At 32.8% G+C, this 20,510-nt stretch overlaps 2 protein-coding genes and 1 long non-coding RNA gene across 3 annotated transcripts in view; 2 read left to right on the forward strand and 1 right to left on the reverse strand.

The window, feature by feature from the left end:
• Positions 1-20,510, reverse strand: part of LOC140054557 (amine sulfotransferase-like) — a 78,351-nt gene that overhangs the window by 11,146 nt on the left and 46,695 nt on the right. The gene's annotated exons all lie outside the window — the stretch shown is intronic.
• LOC140055508 (uncharacterized) lies at positions 542-2,327 on the forward strand. Its single transcript, XM_072100850.1, has 4 exons — positions 542-598; positions 893-968; positions 1,403-1,528; positions 1,849-2,327. The coding sequence occupies exons 1-4, from the start codon at positions 542-544 to the stop codon at positions 2,325-2,327; spliced, it is 738 nt and encodes a 245-aa protein (XP_071956951.1).
• Positions 11,829-12,870, forward strand: LOC140055164 (uncharacterized). The gene is made up of 3 exons (XR_011846636.1): positions 11,829-11,924; positions 12,495-12,703; positions 12,805-12,870. It is a non-coding gene; the product is annotated as an uncharacterized lncRNA (long non-coding RNA).

The raw sequence follows: 20,510 nt of genomic DNA on the forward strand, positions 1-20,510 counted from the left end.
ATTATTAACACGAAACAAAATTTATTTAACTGTGAATCATTTTCTTACAGTTCGTCTTGAGATTATCTACTTTATTCAATGTTTTAGATTTATTTCTTATTGTTTAAATATATCATATGTCAGCACAATTAAAGCGTGAACAGGTTTAAACTTTCGTCAAACATCGTACACAAACTGAACGTCTCAGTAATAACGTTATAACAATTCTCCTAATTGTTTTTAATGCAATGTATACACAAAACACCATTAGTTAAAAGCAACTACGACTTCATAAGTCTTTGTTCAAACAGGCATCTGAGATACATCAACAAAAACATACGGTACCTACAGTAATGGCGTTATAAATATTCTCCTAATTGTTTTTAATGCAATGTATACACAAAACACCATTAGTTAAAAGCAACTACGACTTCATAAGTCTTTGTTCAAACAGGCATCTGAGATACATCAACAAAAACATACGGTACCTACAGTATATAAAAAACATGTGAATGTGTTACTATTCATATCATCTCTAAAAGTGCACGAGTACTATAACGAAATGAAGTTCTTCAAGTATACGGTTGTTTTCTGTTTGATTTTCCTCAATCAAGCTAAGGTAAGGCACAACTTTTGGTACATAATTAGTTGTCCAAGTGCGTACACTGGTGATAGTAACTGGGAGGGGTCCAACGTATGCTTTACTGTTAAAAGCAAAAACATTTGTGAAATGTGTTGTCTTGCTTGAGGTGAACTCATTTGCTTCAATGGCCTCTCGCCGAGATATATGACCACGAAAGAAATTAGGACGTGTGCTTCAATATCACTTAGTTATCAATATTTTATTTAGTTTAGTAGTTTAGTTGTCAATTAATCTTTATACAATTTAAACAAAATGTCCATTATTTTGAAGGGCGATGGTGACGATGCTCAAGTTGCCGACAATGTTGAAAACTACATATGGAACTTTTTCAACGGTGACGCTGGTGGTAAGAACGAAAATAAATAAATCATTTATTGTACAATTTTCATGAAATGTTACATTTTTAGATCTATAAATTGATCGTAACAGTTACCAACAAGAAACTACTTGGCAAACTCACCCAATGGCAAAGTATAATATAGTTAAGTTGCACAGATATCATAAATAGTTTTGTTCTTTAATTGAGTGAATGACAACATTTTTTGTTTTTTTGTTTAGTTAAATAGTTGGTGAAATCGTAAGCTCCGGTAATATTTCTCTTTAACCTATGTAGGAAATTGTGCCAAAAGTTCATCTAACAGACATTTTGCAACTGTAAAATATACTTTAGTTAGTCTAAATATATGTACTCGAAATTAGGTCAACCTCAGATTTTACGCAATAATACAAACATTAAATGTATTACTACAAAAATTCTGAAACGTCCAACTTTGTTTACAGAGTATGAGCCAACCAACAACTGCAAAGAAGAGTTTATGACGTGTGAAACAAGAAATGTTAGCGTTGTGTATACACATTGGGGACGTAGTGACTGCACCCCAGACACGTCAGACTTAGTGTATACGGGTGAGTAAACTTCTATTAACACATTACGTATAATAATAAAGTGCTTTATTCTCACCATTTGATCGTTCAATTATATTCATAAGGCAATTAAGCCCCTGTCATTTGTTTGATTGATGTAGTATATAGACATAGTATAACTACGTTCCATCCAATGTTAATTATGTATATTTATTGGTTCTATTCAACAAGATCTTTTTAGGAGCCAGTTTCACGTGATATTTCGGTACAAAAAGGAAAATAAATTCTGCGTTCCCTGCCTTTGGTGTCTATTAGTTTGATCTAAACTACAAAATTCGTACTTTAGTCGTTATATTTTATAGGATATATCGCTGGTGGTCATTATTCACATTCTGGGGCCGGTACAAATCCTTTGTGTTTACCAGAGGCACCTGAATATGACAACGGATTGATAGCAAGTGGCTCTTATCGATCTTTGATATACGGTTCTGAGTTTCAAACCAGTAACTACAATCCATTGGCTAATTTACACGACAAAGATACAGTATGCGCCGTGTGTCTTGCACAAGGCCGATCCACAAGTCTGATGATCCCAGCTAAACGTACATGCCCACAAGGATGGACCAAGGAGTACGAAGGTTTAGTGATGGGTAGTTATTACACTCATAAGGGAGGACATGAATACCTTTGTGTCGATTCAAATCCTGAAGTTAGACCTGGCTCCTCGACAAACCATGATGGCTTTTTGCTATTTCCCGCTGTAGGAGTATGTGGGTCTTCGTTAGCATGTCCACCCTACGTAGATAATGCCGAGTTGTCATGTGTTGTATGCACATGGTAAGTACAGCACAGTACAGCCTACCACAACGACTGGCTACTTTAAATAAATGTAGAATCAATGATTATTTAACCTTTATTTGCTTAAACCTATTATTGTAATTTAGATTTCAACTTTAAACGTTCAATTTATTTGGACATGGTACTATCTTAAAAATACTGGAATCACATGTTTTTTTCTTCTGTTTAAATTAAAACTACACTATTGTATTGCATACCAAGTCTCTTAAATTTATTTAAACCTGTTTGATATACTAATTATAGTAATTATACAGTTTTCAAAAAGTGTGCTTTGAAACTATTTTAGTCCGATCAAACGCTGACTGCGGCAATTCACTTAATTTAATTGTCAAGCCGTTGATTATGGTTCACTGCGTGTAAACGTCGCTCCTGAGATACCGAGATGTTTAAATCCTGGTCATCGTTCTGCCCAGGATTTCATTGTGTATTTATACAGCCTTAGCCCAAATCGTAAGTCTAATTAGGGTCTTATAGATCTGGGAATGTTTCTGCAACATTCGGCAATTGCATTCATCTTCGTGACTGTCGATCGCAAATGTCAACAAGTTGTATAGTACTTCATAATTATCGCTTCCATTTTATTAATTGCGCCCTCTTTATCGTCACACGGTGATTGTTCCGTTCATAGATTTTGTGAGGGCGTTTAACTTAATATCGTACAAAACACGACCAATGCTATTAATTTTTACAATGATACACACGACAAGGTGAACGAAAAAACGATATCTTATTTTATTTTGCACATTGTACTTTACGCAACGGCAGCAAACACGTTCAACGTGATTTGAACGTCTGCACGCAATTTAAGTACTGTATTCAGTTAGTTAACGGCAATTCGGCATAATAAATTTGTTGCATATTTTGACAAAAAAATAAACACTTTATAATAACATATTCATGTACTATATTTTTAAGGGCGGGGGACGGATAGGAGTTACATAATGGGAAATGGTATAACGATTTGAAGCGCTATACGTTCTGATAGTTTGGAGTAATTGTTGCAGCGATACCCCGTATTACTGTTACCTGATCGCCCATTCGATCGCGTACTATACAATTATTTTTTTAAACATAACATAACATTATTTAATTACAGTGAATTAAAAAATTGTTGGTACACAAAATATGATTTTGTTTTTAAAATAATACATAAGTTAGTAACACAATGTACATTATTAACACGAAACAAAATGTATTTAACTGTGTATCATTTTCTTACAGTTCGTCTTGAGATTATCTACTTTATTCAATGTTTTAGATTTTTTTCCTATTGTTTAAATATATCATATGTCAGCACAATTAAAGCGTGAACAGGTTTAAACTTTCGTCAAACATCGTACACAAACTGAACGTGTCAGTAATAACGTTATAACAATTCCCCTAATTGTTTTTAATGCAATGTATACACAAAACACCATTAGTTAAAAAGAAGCAACAATTTCATAAGCCTTTGTTGTTCAAACAGGCATCTGATATACATCAACAGAACATACGGTACCTACAGTATATAAACAACATGTGAATGTGTTACTATTCATATCATCTCTAAAGTGCACGAGTACTATAACGAAATGAAGTTCTTCAAGTATACGGTTGTTTTCTGTTTGATTTTCCTCAATCAAGCTAAGGTAAGGCACAACTTTTGGTACATAATTAGTTGTCCAAGTGCGTACACTGGTGATAGTAACTGGGAGGGGTGCAACGTATGCTTTACTGTTAAAAGCAAATCAATTTGTGAAATGTGTTGTCTTGCTTGAGGTGAACTCATTCGCTTCAATGGCCTCTCACCCAGATATATGACCACGAAAAAAAATTAGGACGTGTGGTGTTATCAATATGTTATTTAGTTTAGTAGTTTAGTTGTCAATTAATATTCATACAATTTAAACACATTTCCATTATTTTGAAGGGGGATGATGACGATGCTGCCGACAATGTTGAAAATTACATATGGAACATATTCGGCGGTGATGGTGGTAAGACAAACAGTTATTAGTTATACAATGTTAATAGAATACCAAACGTCTATATCTTATAATGATCTCTCAAAAGACAAAAATTGACTTACCTAAAGGCCCAAAATAAGAAATGTAATCATATAAAAATGCGAGAAGTGTAATATAATTTATAGATCCAAACAAACAGGCCAACATAATGATAATTATTTCATTTCATTATTTATTCGGTCTATTTCAGTATAATACATAACAAAAAACTTAAATTGGGGAGACAAGGGTAAATCTAAGTGACCTAACTCTAACTGTGTCACTGTAGCTGAGCCGGTTGACTCAACCCCAAAGTCAGTTTACACATAAAGACACAAAATACAGTTAAAGCGTATCAAAATGAATGTGAACTTTTCTAATGAGGCTGCATAGTAAATAAGTTGATACCAAACATGAATATTACTGTATGCACAAACAATAATTGGATTATCTTTGACTTTGTCTGAAAAACTAACATTAAACCTCTTTAATTCGATATTGCAAACACCTTTACAACTAAGCTGTACTATACCAGCATATTATCTTTGTTGGTTTCTTTATAGGGAATCTACCACCCAATGACTGCAAAGGAGAGTTTATGACTTGTGAAACAAGAAATGCTAGCGTTGTGTATACACACTGGGGTAGGACTGACTGCACCCCAGACACGTCTGACGTCATATATACTGGTGAGTAAACTCTTTATATTACAGTATATAGTCCAATATAATTTGAAGAACTGTATATTCTATGTTATTACTTTAAAGATGAAAAATGGCGTAGACATTTTGAAAATTAATGTTGTAACAATAGTGAGTGTCACACTTAAATGCGCATTATATTGGTCTGCAGTATCATACAAAAAAACATCAATTGACAACAACAATGCACCGATGATTTTCTCGACAAATCAAAATAAAACAGTATGTAAAGCGATCGTTATTTTATTTGTAGGATATATCGCTGGTGGAAGCCATTTACATAGTGGAGGTGGTAAAAACCCACTGTGTTTACCAGAGTCGCCTGAATATAACAACGGGTTAATAGCAAGTGGGGCTCATCGGTCTTTGGTATACGGTGCTGAATTTGAAACTAATACTTACTCTCCTTTGGCTGGTTTTCACGACAAAGATGCAGTATGCGCTGTGTGTCTTGCACAAGGCCGATCAACAAGTCTGATGATTCCAGCTAAACGTACGTGCCCACAAGGATGGACCAAGGAGTACGAAGGTTTATTAATGGGTGATTATTACGCTCATAAGGGAGGACATGAATACATTTGCATAGATTCAAACCCAGAAGTTAGACCTGGATCTTCACCAAACCATAACGGCCTCTTACTCTATCCCGCCGTAGGTGTTTGTGGGTCTTCATTGGCATGTCCACCATACATTAACAATGCTGAGCTGACATGTGTTGTATGCACATGGTAAATACAATACAGTACCCTAACCCTAAACCAACAACTGCCAATGTTTAACAAGATACACATCAATTGTAATTTAACCTTTAATTCCTTAAAACCATTATTGACATTTTCATATGGTACTATCTTTAAATTCTGGAAAATATTAAACATGTCGGTTTTTCTTCTTCTGTTTTAAATAAACTACATTTTCATGGCACATTAAGTCTCTTTAATGTATTTTATTTGTTTTTTATAAACTAACGGCAACAGTTCTGAAACACTTTTGTTGGTAGAAAAAAATGTATACAACTCGACTTTCTACCCATGACAAAGATCCCATTTACATTTAAGTTTGGGTCATAATAATTATATTTTGGTCCACTCCAGGACTTTTACACTTGCGTTACAAACAACGGCTGTGACAATTAATTTAATTCATTTTCAAGCTATTGTTGGTCCCCTGCTTGCAAAAGTCATTAACCCTAAAATAATAATAATAATAGTATGCCTGGTCATCGTTTTGCCCATGACTTTTAAACATATCAATTGTCGACCCAGGGCCACCCCTAGGCCGTTCCACATCGTAAGTCTAAATGGAGTCTTATAGATCGGTAATTGCATTATTTCTCTTCGAGCCTGTTGATCGCAAATGCCGAACCAGTCAGAGCCATATATAGAGAGAGTTACGACTTTGCGTTCACGGATTTTAGAAAGTCACGTGGTGTACACGCCGGCCATGTTTGTGTCCAACTATGCCTATGTAGCGTATGGAGTCGAGTCATTTGCTTAAAAAATGTATAACATTCACAAGGCTTTAAATATCGAATTTAATATCAAAACAATCAATTTGTTTAAAGGTTTTTGTTAAGATAATAACGAAATCATAAAGTTACTGCGAACATGATTTTAAACAACAAAATGTAAAAACAATGCATTACTATTAGAGAATCGCTGTACAAACTAAACGCGCACGCGTAGAGCGTGCATGGAGCGCTCAACCAGAGCCGTTCCGAAATTGCTATTTTTGTTGTTTTAAATCATGTTCGCAGTAACTTTATAATTTTTTTATTATTTTAACAAAAACCTTTAATCAAATTGATTGTTTTGATATTAAATTCGATAATTAAAGCCTTTTGAACGTTATACATTTTCAAAACAAAAGACTCAACTCCATACGGTACATAAGAGTAGTTGGACACAAACACGGCTTCTAATCCATTCAATGCCGTAACTCTCTCTATATATGGCTCTGGAACCAGTTGTATAGTGCGTCCTCTATTGAAACGGGTTGTTATCAAATTGCGCCCCCTTTATCGTCACACAGTGATTGTTCGGTTCAAAGATTTAGTGGGGGGGGGGGGGGGCGGATTCGTTAAATTCACTGTCGTACAAAACACCACCAATGTTATACTACTTTACACACAGACAACGCTACTCCACATGTTATGTTGTTTTGTATATGTATACAACGACATCAGACACGTTCAATGTAATTGAAAATAAACTGCATGCAATTATTTTAAGTACTGTATTCAGTTAGTTAACCGGCATTTTGCCATAGTAAATGTGATGCATATTTTGACAAATGTGTGACTTTATTATAACACCCATATGCTATATTTTTACGGCGATGGTGGGCTGGAGATAGGAGTTACATATTGGGAAATGGTACATCTAATTGAAGCGCTATACGTTCTAATAATTAGTTAATTAGTATTTAATACAAAATATGAATTTGATAGCCGTGTGTTTGGAAATAAATATTGTATTCAAAGTCAAACCAAAACGAAGCTCCATGCAGAGACATCACACTAAATGCATTTTTAAGCTGTTCGTCTTGAGATTATCTACATTCAAAATATTTTAAATTATTATTTGTTTCCTATTTTAGAAATATATCATATGTCAGCATTTATTTAAAGCGTAGAAAGGTTTACACTTTTATCAAACATGGTTGAGTATCAGTAAAGGCATTATAATAATATTCTTCCGTGTTTTAATGCAATGTATACACAAAAAACCATTAGTTAAAAGCAACTACGACTTCATAAGCCTTTGTTCAAACAGGCATCTGAGAGAATCAACAAAAACACTCGGTACATACAGTATATAAATAACATGTGAATGTGTTACTATTCATATCATCTCTAAAGTGCACGAGTACTATAACGAAATGAAGTTCTTCAAGTATACGTTTTTTTTATGTTTGATTTTCCTGAATCAAGCTAAGGTAAGGCACAAACTGTTTTTTAAAACTAGTTTCAATCTAAAAACTAATTCTTGATGGATTGTTTCTACTCTGCATTTTCGCCACTGAAAGTAATGGCGTCATTCAGTCTTTCATTTGCATGTCCTTGACGCATGAAGCAACATCAATTGGTTATACGTTTTCAAAACATTTAGAAACTTGTTATTATTTTTAAGGGCGATGATGATGATGCCAAAATAGCCGACAATGTTGAAAACTACATATGGAACATATTCGGGGGTGATGGTAGTAAGACAATAAGTTGTTAAAGATATACTGTCTGCCTAAACAAATATTTGTAAAAAATGTTTTGCTGAATATGCAATTTTAATGCACAAAATAGTTATTCACTTTGACCAAAATTTGGATCGGAAAAAGCAAAATTATTTACCTGGAAAAAAATGTAATTTAAAGCAAAACAAAAAGTCAGAAGTAAATAACTTGATTAAAACTGCAAAATGGCCTGTTCAAAGTCTGATTTATTAATCTTTATTGTTCATGTTTTTGGGGGACATTACATCTTTAAATAAATCGTTATATATGTTTAATCTCTTACATAACCACTACAGTGGTTTTATAAAAATACACAAAGCACAACGTTATAAAAATACTACAATTACAATATAGCACATTTCTGAAACGTATAATATTACACTGTTTACAGGGTATGAACCACTCAAAGACTGCAAAGGAGAGTTTATGACGTGTAAAACAAGAAATGCTAGCGTTGTGTATACACATTGGGGATGTAGTGACTGCACCCCAGAGGCACGTCAGACGTCGTCTATACTGGTGGGTAATTGTTTCAAGGTTTGCATGTAAATTATAACAATATTATTCATGATTCCTTAAATGAAGTAAATAAAGTTTAAAATATATCGACGTTTTGGTCTGAAGTAAGCTACTGTAGTAAAGTTGAGGTGAACATAACAGACAGTCTAAAGAGTATTTGCGATCAAAGTCAAACCAGGCTTGTTGACATTAAATTAAATAGGCAAACGACGGGCTAAATGCAATTTATCTAAATCGAAGTAAATAAATAATTTAAGAAACAAACACATTTTGTTTTACGTGGGCAGTAGTGTGTTATAAAATAGATACATTTCTTTTAATTATTTAATTTTTTTATAAGATATATTGGTGGTGGACAGTATTCACATAGTGGTGGTGGCACAAACGCACTGTATTTACCAGAGACACCTGAATATAACAACGCATTGATAGCAAGTGGGACTAAGCGGTCTCTGGAATACGGTGCTGAGATTCAATATGATGATTACCTTCCCTGGAAAGCATAAACCAAAACGACCCGTTATGTGCTGTATGTCTTGCACAAGGCCGATCAACAAGTCTGATGATTCCAGCTAAACGTACGTGCCCACAGGGATGGACCAAGGAGTACGAAGGTTTACTGATGGGTAATAGATATGATCACCCAGGAGGACATGAATACCTTTGTGTCGATTTAAATCCTGAAGTTAGACTTGGTTCTGCACCAAATCATAACGGATTCTTGCTTTATCCTGCCGTAGGCGTTTGTGGGTCTTCTTTAGCTTGCCCACCCTACGTTGATCGCAATGAGTTACCATGCGTTGTAGGCCCTATGTACTTGGTAATTACAGTACAGTACATTGCCTAAAACGGAATTTGATTGGTTCATGTATAGTGATTGATCACTTAAACTTAACGATTTTTGTAAGTATAATTTAAACGTGTTACGTAATCCGTTTACCACGGCATCTAACGAATAATGGAATCATTAAATCATCATATTGTTTTACTTTAAAACAATAATATATTGCATAACAGATGCTAGTCTATTTGAGTTTTACTTTATTTTTATCATAATAATGCAGAGTTCTAAACATGTAATCTTATGGTAAAAGAAAAAAATAAACGCACTCCACCAATAACTTTCAAAATCGCGGAAATATATCTCTATTGCTTATTATGGAAATACTCTTTTTATAATTGCGCCCTCTTTATCTTCACAAAATAACTATTTATGATTTTATGCGACGTTTCTTATAACGTAAATTGTAACTTTAAACAGGCCTCTGTTCTCAATACCAAAATTAAATGAAATGGTGAACATTTTTTGATAATACACATTTGTCAGCAAAGCGTTATACAAGTAATAATAATAATAAATACTTTCCGTTGGGTTTTAATAGTTATTTCATGCAGAGCGTCCCTCTTTGTAAAACGACGATTTTCGACGACCGACGACCAACCTATGTAAATAATAGGGACTCTTAGATGTTCATGCTATTACGTCATTTTTATGATATGCGCATGCACTAGGCGACTGATACGTCGACTGGCAAATGTGAGTGCTTGTTCAATCAGTGGCATTTCGACGTTCTCTCTCTCTGACATAGACGTACCACGGGGACGTCATAACACTGCACTGCCCAGAATCTCGCGATGATTAATACAGGTTATGGCATGGGTGTTACCACTAGGACGCTATCCTTCATTCAGAAAATAAAGGATCTCGGCTAGGCATAAGCTATGCACACTTAGCCTGGCCTAATCCCCGGCCCAGCGCGGTGGTGGAATAGCAAAACGGATGAGCGCTACTATAGAGATTACCAAGTCAGATCACAAGGTCACTACACGTCATACATTCACTGTCACGTCAACTTAAATTTCCACTTAATCTAAAAGTTCTTATATCTGTCGACGATAACCGGGTGGTTAAGGCAGGTGCGCCGTTTACCGTACCTAATGAGCCAACAATATCGACATGGGTTAGACGCGGACTCACTCCTAGATCTGGTGAACTAAAAATCTTTAGAACAAGTGTCTATAGTTTACTTTAGTATAAGAACGAGTCCTCTGCTCTCAAATGACACAAATATAAAGATACATTAAAAAAAAATTAGAATCTTTCGTAACACCCTAATTTTTTAAGTTTGAGATGGATGAAAATTAAAAAAAAAAGCCATTAAAAACAAGTGTAGTTTGTATTCATATTTAAATACCCTTAGTGTATGTTAAAATGTATCTAAACACAAACATTTTAAAGTATCAGTATATATTACGATTAAGTAACAGTATTTAAATTAATACTTAACTAAAGGTGCGATACAGGGTGCAAACATATAAAATAGTGCTAATTTGCGCCTTTTTCTCATAAAATGGTGCAGAGTTCATAAAAGGTTTATTTTTGCACCTTTTATATCGAAAAATGCAGACAAGTATAAAAAGGTGCAGAACTGCACCACAAAGGCCCAAGTACGTCATGGTGACTATGTGACAAAATAAGACCTATTATAGTATTAGATTAATGAACGCTTCTTGATATATTTAACTTAGGGCTTCTAAAAACTTAAAAGGTAATGATTATGACAATTTTTTTAGAATGACATTATTGTGGTAAGTTAAAACAAAAATAAGAAAGATTCATAATAATATAGGTTTGTGGGGACAGCTATCGGAAATCGAAAAAATCTGTTTCTTACGGTACATTAGAAAGTAGCTGGCTTGTAACTGAAAATTAAAGTGTTATACCTTTAACATGATAAATTCAAAGGTTCAACTGGGCACCCTATAAGGTTTAACATCAGTTAAAAGGTGCATAATAGCACCTTTTTGTACAATTGTTGTGCCGTATGCGCACGCAAGATGTCTGTAAACAATTTTTAAAATATTGAATTTCAGAGGTTATTTACTCTGGTTTGCTTAAGTCTAGAATGAGTACTCTTTTCTTTCATATTTAACAAAATTATTAGAATATATAATATCATAATGTAGGCATCTGTTGTAAATTTATTTGAAACAGGAATTGAACAATACTTTTAAGCGCGTGCGCGGTTGTTAAACATGCAGTTTAAATATTGAGAGGAGTTTGCGCCAAAAAAATCTGGCCTATAAAACTAGACCTAGCCTAGCTCCCGGATCCCACACCTCTCCAGTGTAGGATAGCTGTTAAGAGTAAGTAACGAAGCTTTATAGGCATGTAATTTGGTGGTTTTTATTAGATTAGTTGCTTACAGGCCTAGCCTAGGCCCTAGGCCTAAAACTTAAAAATGATAGCTAAATAAATAAATAAGGCTAGCTAAAGGGTTGTCCAGGTGGTAGGCGCGGCCTCCTACCTAGAAGGCCTAGCCTATCTAGGCATAGGTTAGGCCTAAAGTAGGCAGTCTAGAGGCCTACTTGGCCTACAGTAGACTCTCGGGCAGGGGCTAGTCCTAGACCAGGCCTAGCCTACTTACCTGGGCCTAGTTAGTAGGATAGGCATGGGCCTACTAGATAGGGCCTAGGCCTAGTTAGGCTAGCTAGGCCTAGGCTGGTAGACCTTAAACTTAATTAAAAGCAGACCTAGGCCTAACCAGCTAGGCCTATAAAGTATAATTAATAATAGGGCTAGCTAGGCAGGCTAGGGGCCTAGTTATTAATATTAGTTACAGTAGCTGGGTATTATTAGGCCTAGTAGGCCTATACTATAGGCTAGGCCCTAGGCCTATATTAAGTCTTATACACATTATTTTTAATTATAAATAGTTACAGCCTACATGATGTCATGGAGGGATAAAATAAGTTGAAACATGAAAGAGCACCTCTGCTCTGATCAGCAGCAATGAAGATGTTCAGAAAAGGAGAAACAAATGTGACCACGTGTACCGTAATACTCTAGATATAGGGCCTACTATACTACGAGCTGAGGAAAGGGAGAGTAACATACTTTAAAGTATGTGAAGCATGTTGACAAGGTAATTTGACTTTAACCAATGCCAATAATGTATTGTATGATGTTTTCATAATATTGTTAATATTAATATAATAGTTTCCTTTCCTATTTCATGCTTTTTAGGAAAGTACATAATCAGGTGAAAATGTGAACCAGACATCAAGAACACTGTTTCAGATACATGGGAATAAGAAGAAAATTGTCAAAGATGTCATCATTAGATACTTTTAGCAATAGGCCTATTGTTGGTTTGAGAAGAGTTAAGGTGCAAAGACTGGTAATTGCCATCAAAAAATTGTTGAATTGAATAATGTAATGTTTTAAAGTTGAATAAAATTATACCAAGCTTAATCAATATTTTTTGTATTTTAGTGATTTTTATTTGTGCACCTTTTTAACAGAAATTTGAACCTTAGAAGAGCATTATTGAACCCTTTATTAGGGTGTAAAGTTGCACCTTTATTTAGAGGTTGAATTTTGCTCCTTTGGGGAACTGCTATTGTTGCATTTCGTTTGCATCTTTTAGAGTAGAAAATTACACCTTATATGGTGCAAATGTGAACTCCAAAGGAGCATTATAGCACCCTTTATCAGGGTTCAAAATTGCACCTTCCGTCAAAGGTGCAGTTGTGCACCTTAAAGGGAGCTGCTATTGTTGCATCGGTTTGCACCTTTTTAGGTAGAGATTTGCACCTTTTTTTTAGTGTGTTCAATCGAGAATGTAATGAATACAGTAAGACAGTAAGTCATTGTGATACTTACTAAAGTATACTTTAACAAAACTAGTTCTTTGCAACTGTTGTTGCTTATTGCTTAGTTTAATTGTAGATAATTTGATTTAGAAAAAAATTATAGATGGTAATTTAAATTACTAATTATCAGAAAGCTAAGTTTATTGGTCTACTCTGACGTAATTTTACTGAATTCTCAGTGAAGCGAGAATTGTCCAGAGTATGGCAAAAACATCTTAAAAAGTAACTCCATTGATGATCGAGTCCGACCCAAGAATTATTTAGACATTTTTGTGACCAATGTTTCAGAAATGTAAGGTTATAAGCTTCGTAGGTCTACTAAAGTAGGTATGCCTAAATGTAAAAGTAAATGTTAAAATAAGCTATACTGTATGGTATAAAGTAAATGACCTACTGATACTATGTAAATTTATTAGTTATAATATTTATAAATAAACAATTTTTTCAAAATTGACCTAGTAATCTCTAGGTGGGAGGGGTGTGGGCGCAGTGTGCAGACATCAATCTGCTGCAATGTCTGTACTGTATATGCTATGTTTTTAGTAGTAGTAAGACTACTATGCAAATTGATTTAAAGGATAATTTGAATTTTTTTTATATTGTGACCTTTGACCCAGTGACCCCAGAGTAAGATGAAAAATCAAATGTGCTATTATATTTGTACTTATACATTCTTATTCAAAATACCTAATGGATTAAGAGATAATTTGCATAATTTAGATGTCAAACTGAAATGACCTTTGACCTTGACCCCAAAGACAAATCAAATATATTATTCTGAATCTTTGGGGTCATGTTTATATTTGTGTTCAATACAATCTTATACCAAATTCTTTATGGTTTAAGAGATAATTGGGATCAAAGTTGTAAAATGGCAGCCATTTTGATTTTATGCAAATTACAATTTATTTTGGGCAGATCAGGGTAGATTTAGGATATGATAATATCTACATATAGTTGAGCATATTTCAGCAAAAAAAACAAACTTTTGCAATTTGTTTGACTCAACGCCTATTTTTCATCTATTTCTACTCATCTAATAAAATGAAGTCTGAAAGATTGATTAAAAAAATCGTAAGACCATTGTAGCTAATCCATAAATTATACAATTAAATATAAACATTCAAATAATTTAAGTTTACGTATGATTGTGATCCAGTCACTGATACCCACAACAATTTTATTCATTATTATAATATACAATAATAATAATTATTATTTTGAATATGTGTGTACTTGGTACGGGTTATTATGTCTTCCAGCTCGAAATTTGTGCCACAATAGATTTTTTTAGCTAACTTTGTTATTCTTGAGATGCTGAATCCAAAAAAGTTAGGTGCCATTTTTTTCGACCACTCCTTCAGCCGCCATTTTGTATTTCAAAATGGCCAACGTTCCACACTAAACTTGGTCATCCATTGTGTCATTGGAAAGGGAATGTAATACTGATTATTTTATTCCATTACACCCATATCAATAAACGCATAGTTACATAGTTATTGCGAAAGAAAACAAATCACGTGACCAATAAAGGTCAAAAGGTCAAATGCAATTTCACCAAAATACTGTACTGTTTGGTATCGTTGGATAGATTTTTTAATTCTGAAAACAGTTTTACTAATATCTATTCTATTTTACTTTGTTTATTGTCATAATTTTCCAATTATGTAAATAAATTGTTTTTAAATGTTCCTTGTTGTTTTTTCATGCTAATTACTTTCTTATTTACATACAATCTGTCCTATTGGTATAATAAGTACTTTAGTCGTTGTTTTCTGTTCTTCTTCTGATGAGAATAGTTTCTCGAAACATGTCACATTTTGAGGCAGTTTGCCTATTCATTAAATCGCTATACTCATTTTAACAATGACAAAAGTAGTCTCCTTTATGGCAAGCCTCAGCTGTCTGAAGTATTCAAAATATTATATTATTATATCATTTTTTTATTATATTATATATTGTATTGTAATGAATTATACGTTTTGCATTATATTACTTGGTTTTAGCATTATATTATATCTATTTCTAATATATTATGTGAAAAATGTAACAAATTATTGACTTTTTGTATTATATTATTTGGTTTTAGCATTATATTATGAACATTTAATATTATATTATTAATAAAATACATTATATTATAATATAATTGTATTATATTAAACGCATTTACTTTACTTTATAACATACAACATTATTATATTATACGGATTCGTTAGTTATATTATTATTTTGTATGATTTTTATTATACGTCACGGCTTATTTCAGTTCTTCTAACTCTTTCTCTCCCTCCCCCTGTTCACTAGCAATCAGCGGCCGGCAGAATCTGAATTGTGTGACTGTTGAAGAATAACTACGTACTAGGCCTAGCCTAGGATCACCGGACAGCTACAACTAATACTACAATACAATAATACTACTACAATAACTACTACTGCTACTACCTAGGCCTAGCTAGTGAGTAGTAGGTAGCTACTACTAGGCTCTAGGGCGTATGTATGATGTTAACTACTAGGGCCTAGGCTAGACCTAGAGGCCTACTAGTACTAGGCTAGGCCTAGACTTAAGTTGTAGTAGGCTAGGGCCGGGCCTGCTGCCTTAGGCTAGGCTACTACTACTACTAGGCAGCCCATGATGGGTACGAGTAAGCCAAAATTTTGGATATATGTAAACCAAAATTTGGGTACGAGCGTGTTGGCATGGCATGCATGGGTACGGGTTGACCTGTATCCTTCTAGCTAATCGTACTATGCCTAGGCCTCAAGTAAGTCTACGCTACCCAGTCCGGCTACAATATGGTCTATTTTGTTTTATAGCTTTATTGATAGCTGGGTTCAAATCTGGGTTGGGACGGCTTTTTCTCATTCTAAAACAGATTTCCTTATCATAATAAAATAATATATGAATTTATTTGTAATATTGTAATGTATACATAATATAAGTAATTGCCATTGTCTTTATTACTATTAATTATATATTATACGGTTACCCCTTAATTATACTATAGTATAATTTCCTTGTTATATTTTACAATATTTTCTTCCTAATTCTACAATTTTGTCTTTCACAGCACAAATTTATCATACTGAATCATCACACACCAAGTCTCATAAATCTCTACTGTATTTGTCCAAGCTACTCCAGCTACATGGTATTGCCTTGAGGCTAAACTACACGGTATACTGGCACTACCATCATTCCTGGCTCGTCAACCTGTACCACATAAGCACAGTTTCAGTTTCAGTTTATTTACCATTTCAATTTCTGAACATAAGAGATGAACAACTTATATGGATGGATAACCGTAAGAGCGAAGCTCGTTTACCGGTCACCCGTTAGTGCAGTGACATTACAGACAACATAAAGACAGGACAAAGGTGCAATACTTAACAAGGCATGTGAACACTTGTGTTTGCAACCCCTTGGATAAAATAATATATTTATATAAAGAAGAAAGTTAGATATTATAATATTTCTTTTTGATCATACAATGATAATTTTTAAATTACTTCTTAAGAAGTCATACTACTGATTCAAAATAGTGACTTACACCCTGTGGTCAAGGCTTTATTTGCTCTTATGCTTATTTATTTCCTCCAACATACAGAGTACATAGGACTTTTTTTATTCATAACTGTTGAATTGTTTCCCAATACATAGTACCTATTGGTATTATATCTAAAAATACAAAGGCGGCTAACACAGATAGTTCCATATATACAGTACTCTTTTATAAATAAATGTATCTCTCCAAACTACTCCCAACTACCTAATCTAATAATAGTACTATTAGCATACTACTATACACTTTGTAGACAAGAAATAAGTTGTATACACTAGAGGACTTATGGTAGTACAGTCGATCGCCCTCTCACTGGCCCGGTCAACATAATCTATACCTAGATTATTACAGTAATTAAAGTACATGATTACAGAGTTTTTTTTTTTTTTGCAGAAATCAAAGTTATGTGTATAGAAAGCAGTACTCGTATTAAAAACTAAGCAGGTTGCAGGTCTTGAATGCAAACTGGCAGGATATTTTGAATATTTTTTGTTGTTGAAATGATGGAATCCTAACTTCAATTTCCACGAACTGGAGACGAAGACATATTATGACCCTTTTATTTAAATTTAATTGAATAGACCTCCATGTAAAGTCATTAAAGGCTACATGATTGTTTTATATTTTAATATGTGATAGTAGGAAATAATTGTGTATAATGAGGACTATGAATCTGATATTTACTTGCATTCTTATCTTTTTAAAATATTATTTATAATGCCGGTAATGAGTTTAAAATTTAATTATATGGACTATTTTTGATAATCATCATGTCCTTATAAATTCATTTATACTTTTTTTGTGTAATATAGTTCATATATTATGTATTAAATAAATTGGTAAGGCCCTATACTGTTATTATTTAAGGAAAGTTTATATACATTATTATTTTATGCCTACCAATATTAGTATTAATTGTTTATGTAAATATTTTGTCTAATTGTCTTGATTTTTGTATAGGCCAATGGCATCAATGTTTTTCTCAAAGCAAATTAGCCTAATAATGCCACATTTAGACACATGATTCATTGATTTCTGATATTCTGTACTTGTGTATGCATTACTAAAATAGTAGTTAATATATTTCATTTATAATGTATGTATAAACATATATTCATATTTTTTTTAAACATTTTTAAATTTAAAAATTATTACAATACCTATCTACCTTTCTGATATTGTTACTATTATATAATTTTTGAGGCAGCAATAAAAAAAAATTAAAAAATTTATTTGACTTATACTGTACTATGTTAGTTCAGGAGATGAAGTGTGTGTGGGCAGAAACTAGTGTGTTGGAGGTTGGTGGTGTGAGGTGTATAGTTGTCACTTTAAGACCTAAATTAGATGTTTTCTGAAGAAAAGAAGTAAGCGGATACGCTTTCAAACAACTCCAAGAAGATTCACACAAAAATAATTACTTTCCAATAAAATAGTATAACAGTGTATATTACAGTACATTGAATAAACTCGAGCGGAATAATAACGCACATAAAAAACATTCATTTTCTTGTCGAAAAGTGCCCTCTCTAGTTTTCTATTAATTTATTAATAATTATTTTTCAATTAATGAGTAATATAAACATATTTTTAAAATTTAATGCTGGAAACTGTATCTACTCCTAACAAAGTTTCATATCTCCAAATTTCATCAACGTATTCAAAGCACTTAAATAAATTACATTTAACATTACAAATTCAGGTTTTGGATATAATTTTGCTTAAAAACATATACAAAAAACATCGATAAAAAATACTTTTCGTATTCAAAAACATTTGATACTTGGTATAAATGTTCAATATAGGTTGCTCCATCCATATTGCAAACAAAAAATAACTATCAAGCCATATCACTGATTTTTTAAATTTACGTTTTTACAAAATGTACACTTATGAAAGACCATACAATTCCAACTCATTTTTTTCAAGCTAATAACTATTTTGAAAAAACGACCAACAAAAAACGTTCATGAATGCAATTTTTTTTTCTGTGAATAGAGCAACCTATAGTGAACATTTATACCAAGTATCAAATGTTTTTGAATACGAAAAGTATTTTTTATCGATGTTTTTTGTATATGTTTTTAAGCAAAATTCTATCCAAAACCCGAATTTTTATGTTAAATGTGATATTTAATATTGAAGTGCTTTGAATACGTTGATGAAATTTGGAGATATGAAACTTTGTTAGGAGTAGAACCAGCTTCCAGCATTGAATATTAAAAATATGTTCATATTACTCATTAATTAATAATAATTATTAATAAATTAATAGAAAACTAGAGAGGGCACTTTTCGAAAAGAATATGAATGTTTTTTTATGTGCGTTATTATTCCGCTCGAGTTTATTCAATGTACTGTAATATACACTGTTATACTACTTAATTGGAAAGTAATTATTTTTGTGTGAATCTTCTTGGAGTTGTTTGAAAGCGTATCCGCTTACTTCTTTTCTTCAGAAAACATCTAATTTAGGTCTTAAAGTGACAACTATACACCTCACACCACCAACCTCCAACACACTAGTTTCTGCCCACACACACACTTTATCTCCTGAACTAACATAGTACAGTATAACTCAAATTAATTGTTCTAATTTTTTTTTATTGCTGCCTCAAAGAATATTATATAATAGTAACAATATCAGAAAGGTAGATAGGTATTGTAATCATATTTAAATTTAAAAATGTTTAAAAAAATATGAATATATGTTTATACATACATTATAAATGAAATATATTAACTACTATTTTAGTAATGCATACACAAGTACAGAATATCAGAAATCAATGAATCATGTGTCTAAATGTGGCATTATTAGGCTAATTTGCTTTGAGAAAAACATTGATGCCATTGGCCTATACAAAAAATCAAGGCAATTAGACAAAATATTTACATAAACAATTAATACTAATATTGGTAGGCATAAAATAATAGTGTATATAAACTTTCCTTAAATAGTAACAGTATAGGGCCTTACCAATTTACTTAATACATAATATATGAACTATATTACACAAAAGAAATATAAATGAATTTATAAGGACATGATGATTATCAAAAATAGTCAATATAATTAAATTTTAAACTCATTACCGGCATTATAAATAATAATTTAAAAAGATGAGAATGCAAGTAAATATCAGATTCATAGTCCTCATTATACACAATGATTTTCTACTATCAACAATCATGTAGCCTTTAATGAGTTTACATGGAGGTCTATTCAAATAAATTTAAATAAAAGGGTTCGTGGAAATTGAAGTTAGGATTCCATCATTTCAACAACAAAAATATTCAAAATATCCTGCCAGTTTGCGTTCAAGACCTGCAACCTGCTTAGTTTTTAATACGAGTACTGCTTTCTATACACATAACTTTGATTTCTGCAAAAAAAAAAAAACTCTGTAATAATGTACTTTAATTACTGTAATAATCTAGGTATAGATTATGTTGACCGGGCCAGTGAGAGGGCGATCGACTGTACTACCATAAGTCCTCTAGGTGTATACAA

This window comes from Antedon mediterranea, chromosome 7, assembly GCF_964355755.1.
Source record: "Antedon mediterranea chromosome 7, ecAntMedi1.1, whole genome shotgun sequence".
Classification (NCBI taxonomy): Eukaryota; Metazoa; Echinodermata; class Crinoidea; order Comatulida; family Antedonidae; genus Antedon; species Antedon mediterranea.

Excerpts from the sequence above, each read along its gene's own strand:
- LOC140055508 (XM_072100850.1), top strand. The coding sequence starts at position 542 with ATGAAGTTCTTCAAGTATACGGTTGTTTTCTGTTTGATTTTCCTCAAT. Across the intron at positions 599-892 it reads TTTTCCTCAATCAAGCTAAG|GGCGATGGTGACGATGCTCA; the intron begins GTAAGGCACAAC and ends ATTATTTTGAAG. Across the intron at positions 1,529-1,848 it reads GTCAGACTTAGTGTATACGG|GATATATCGCTGGTGGTCAT; the intron begins GTGAGTAAACTT and ends TATATTTTATAG.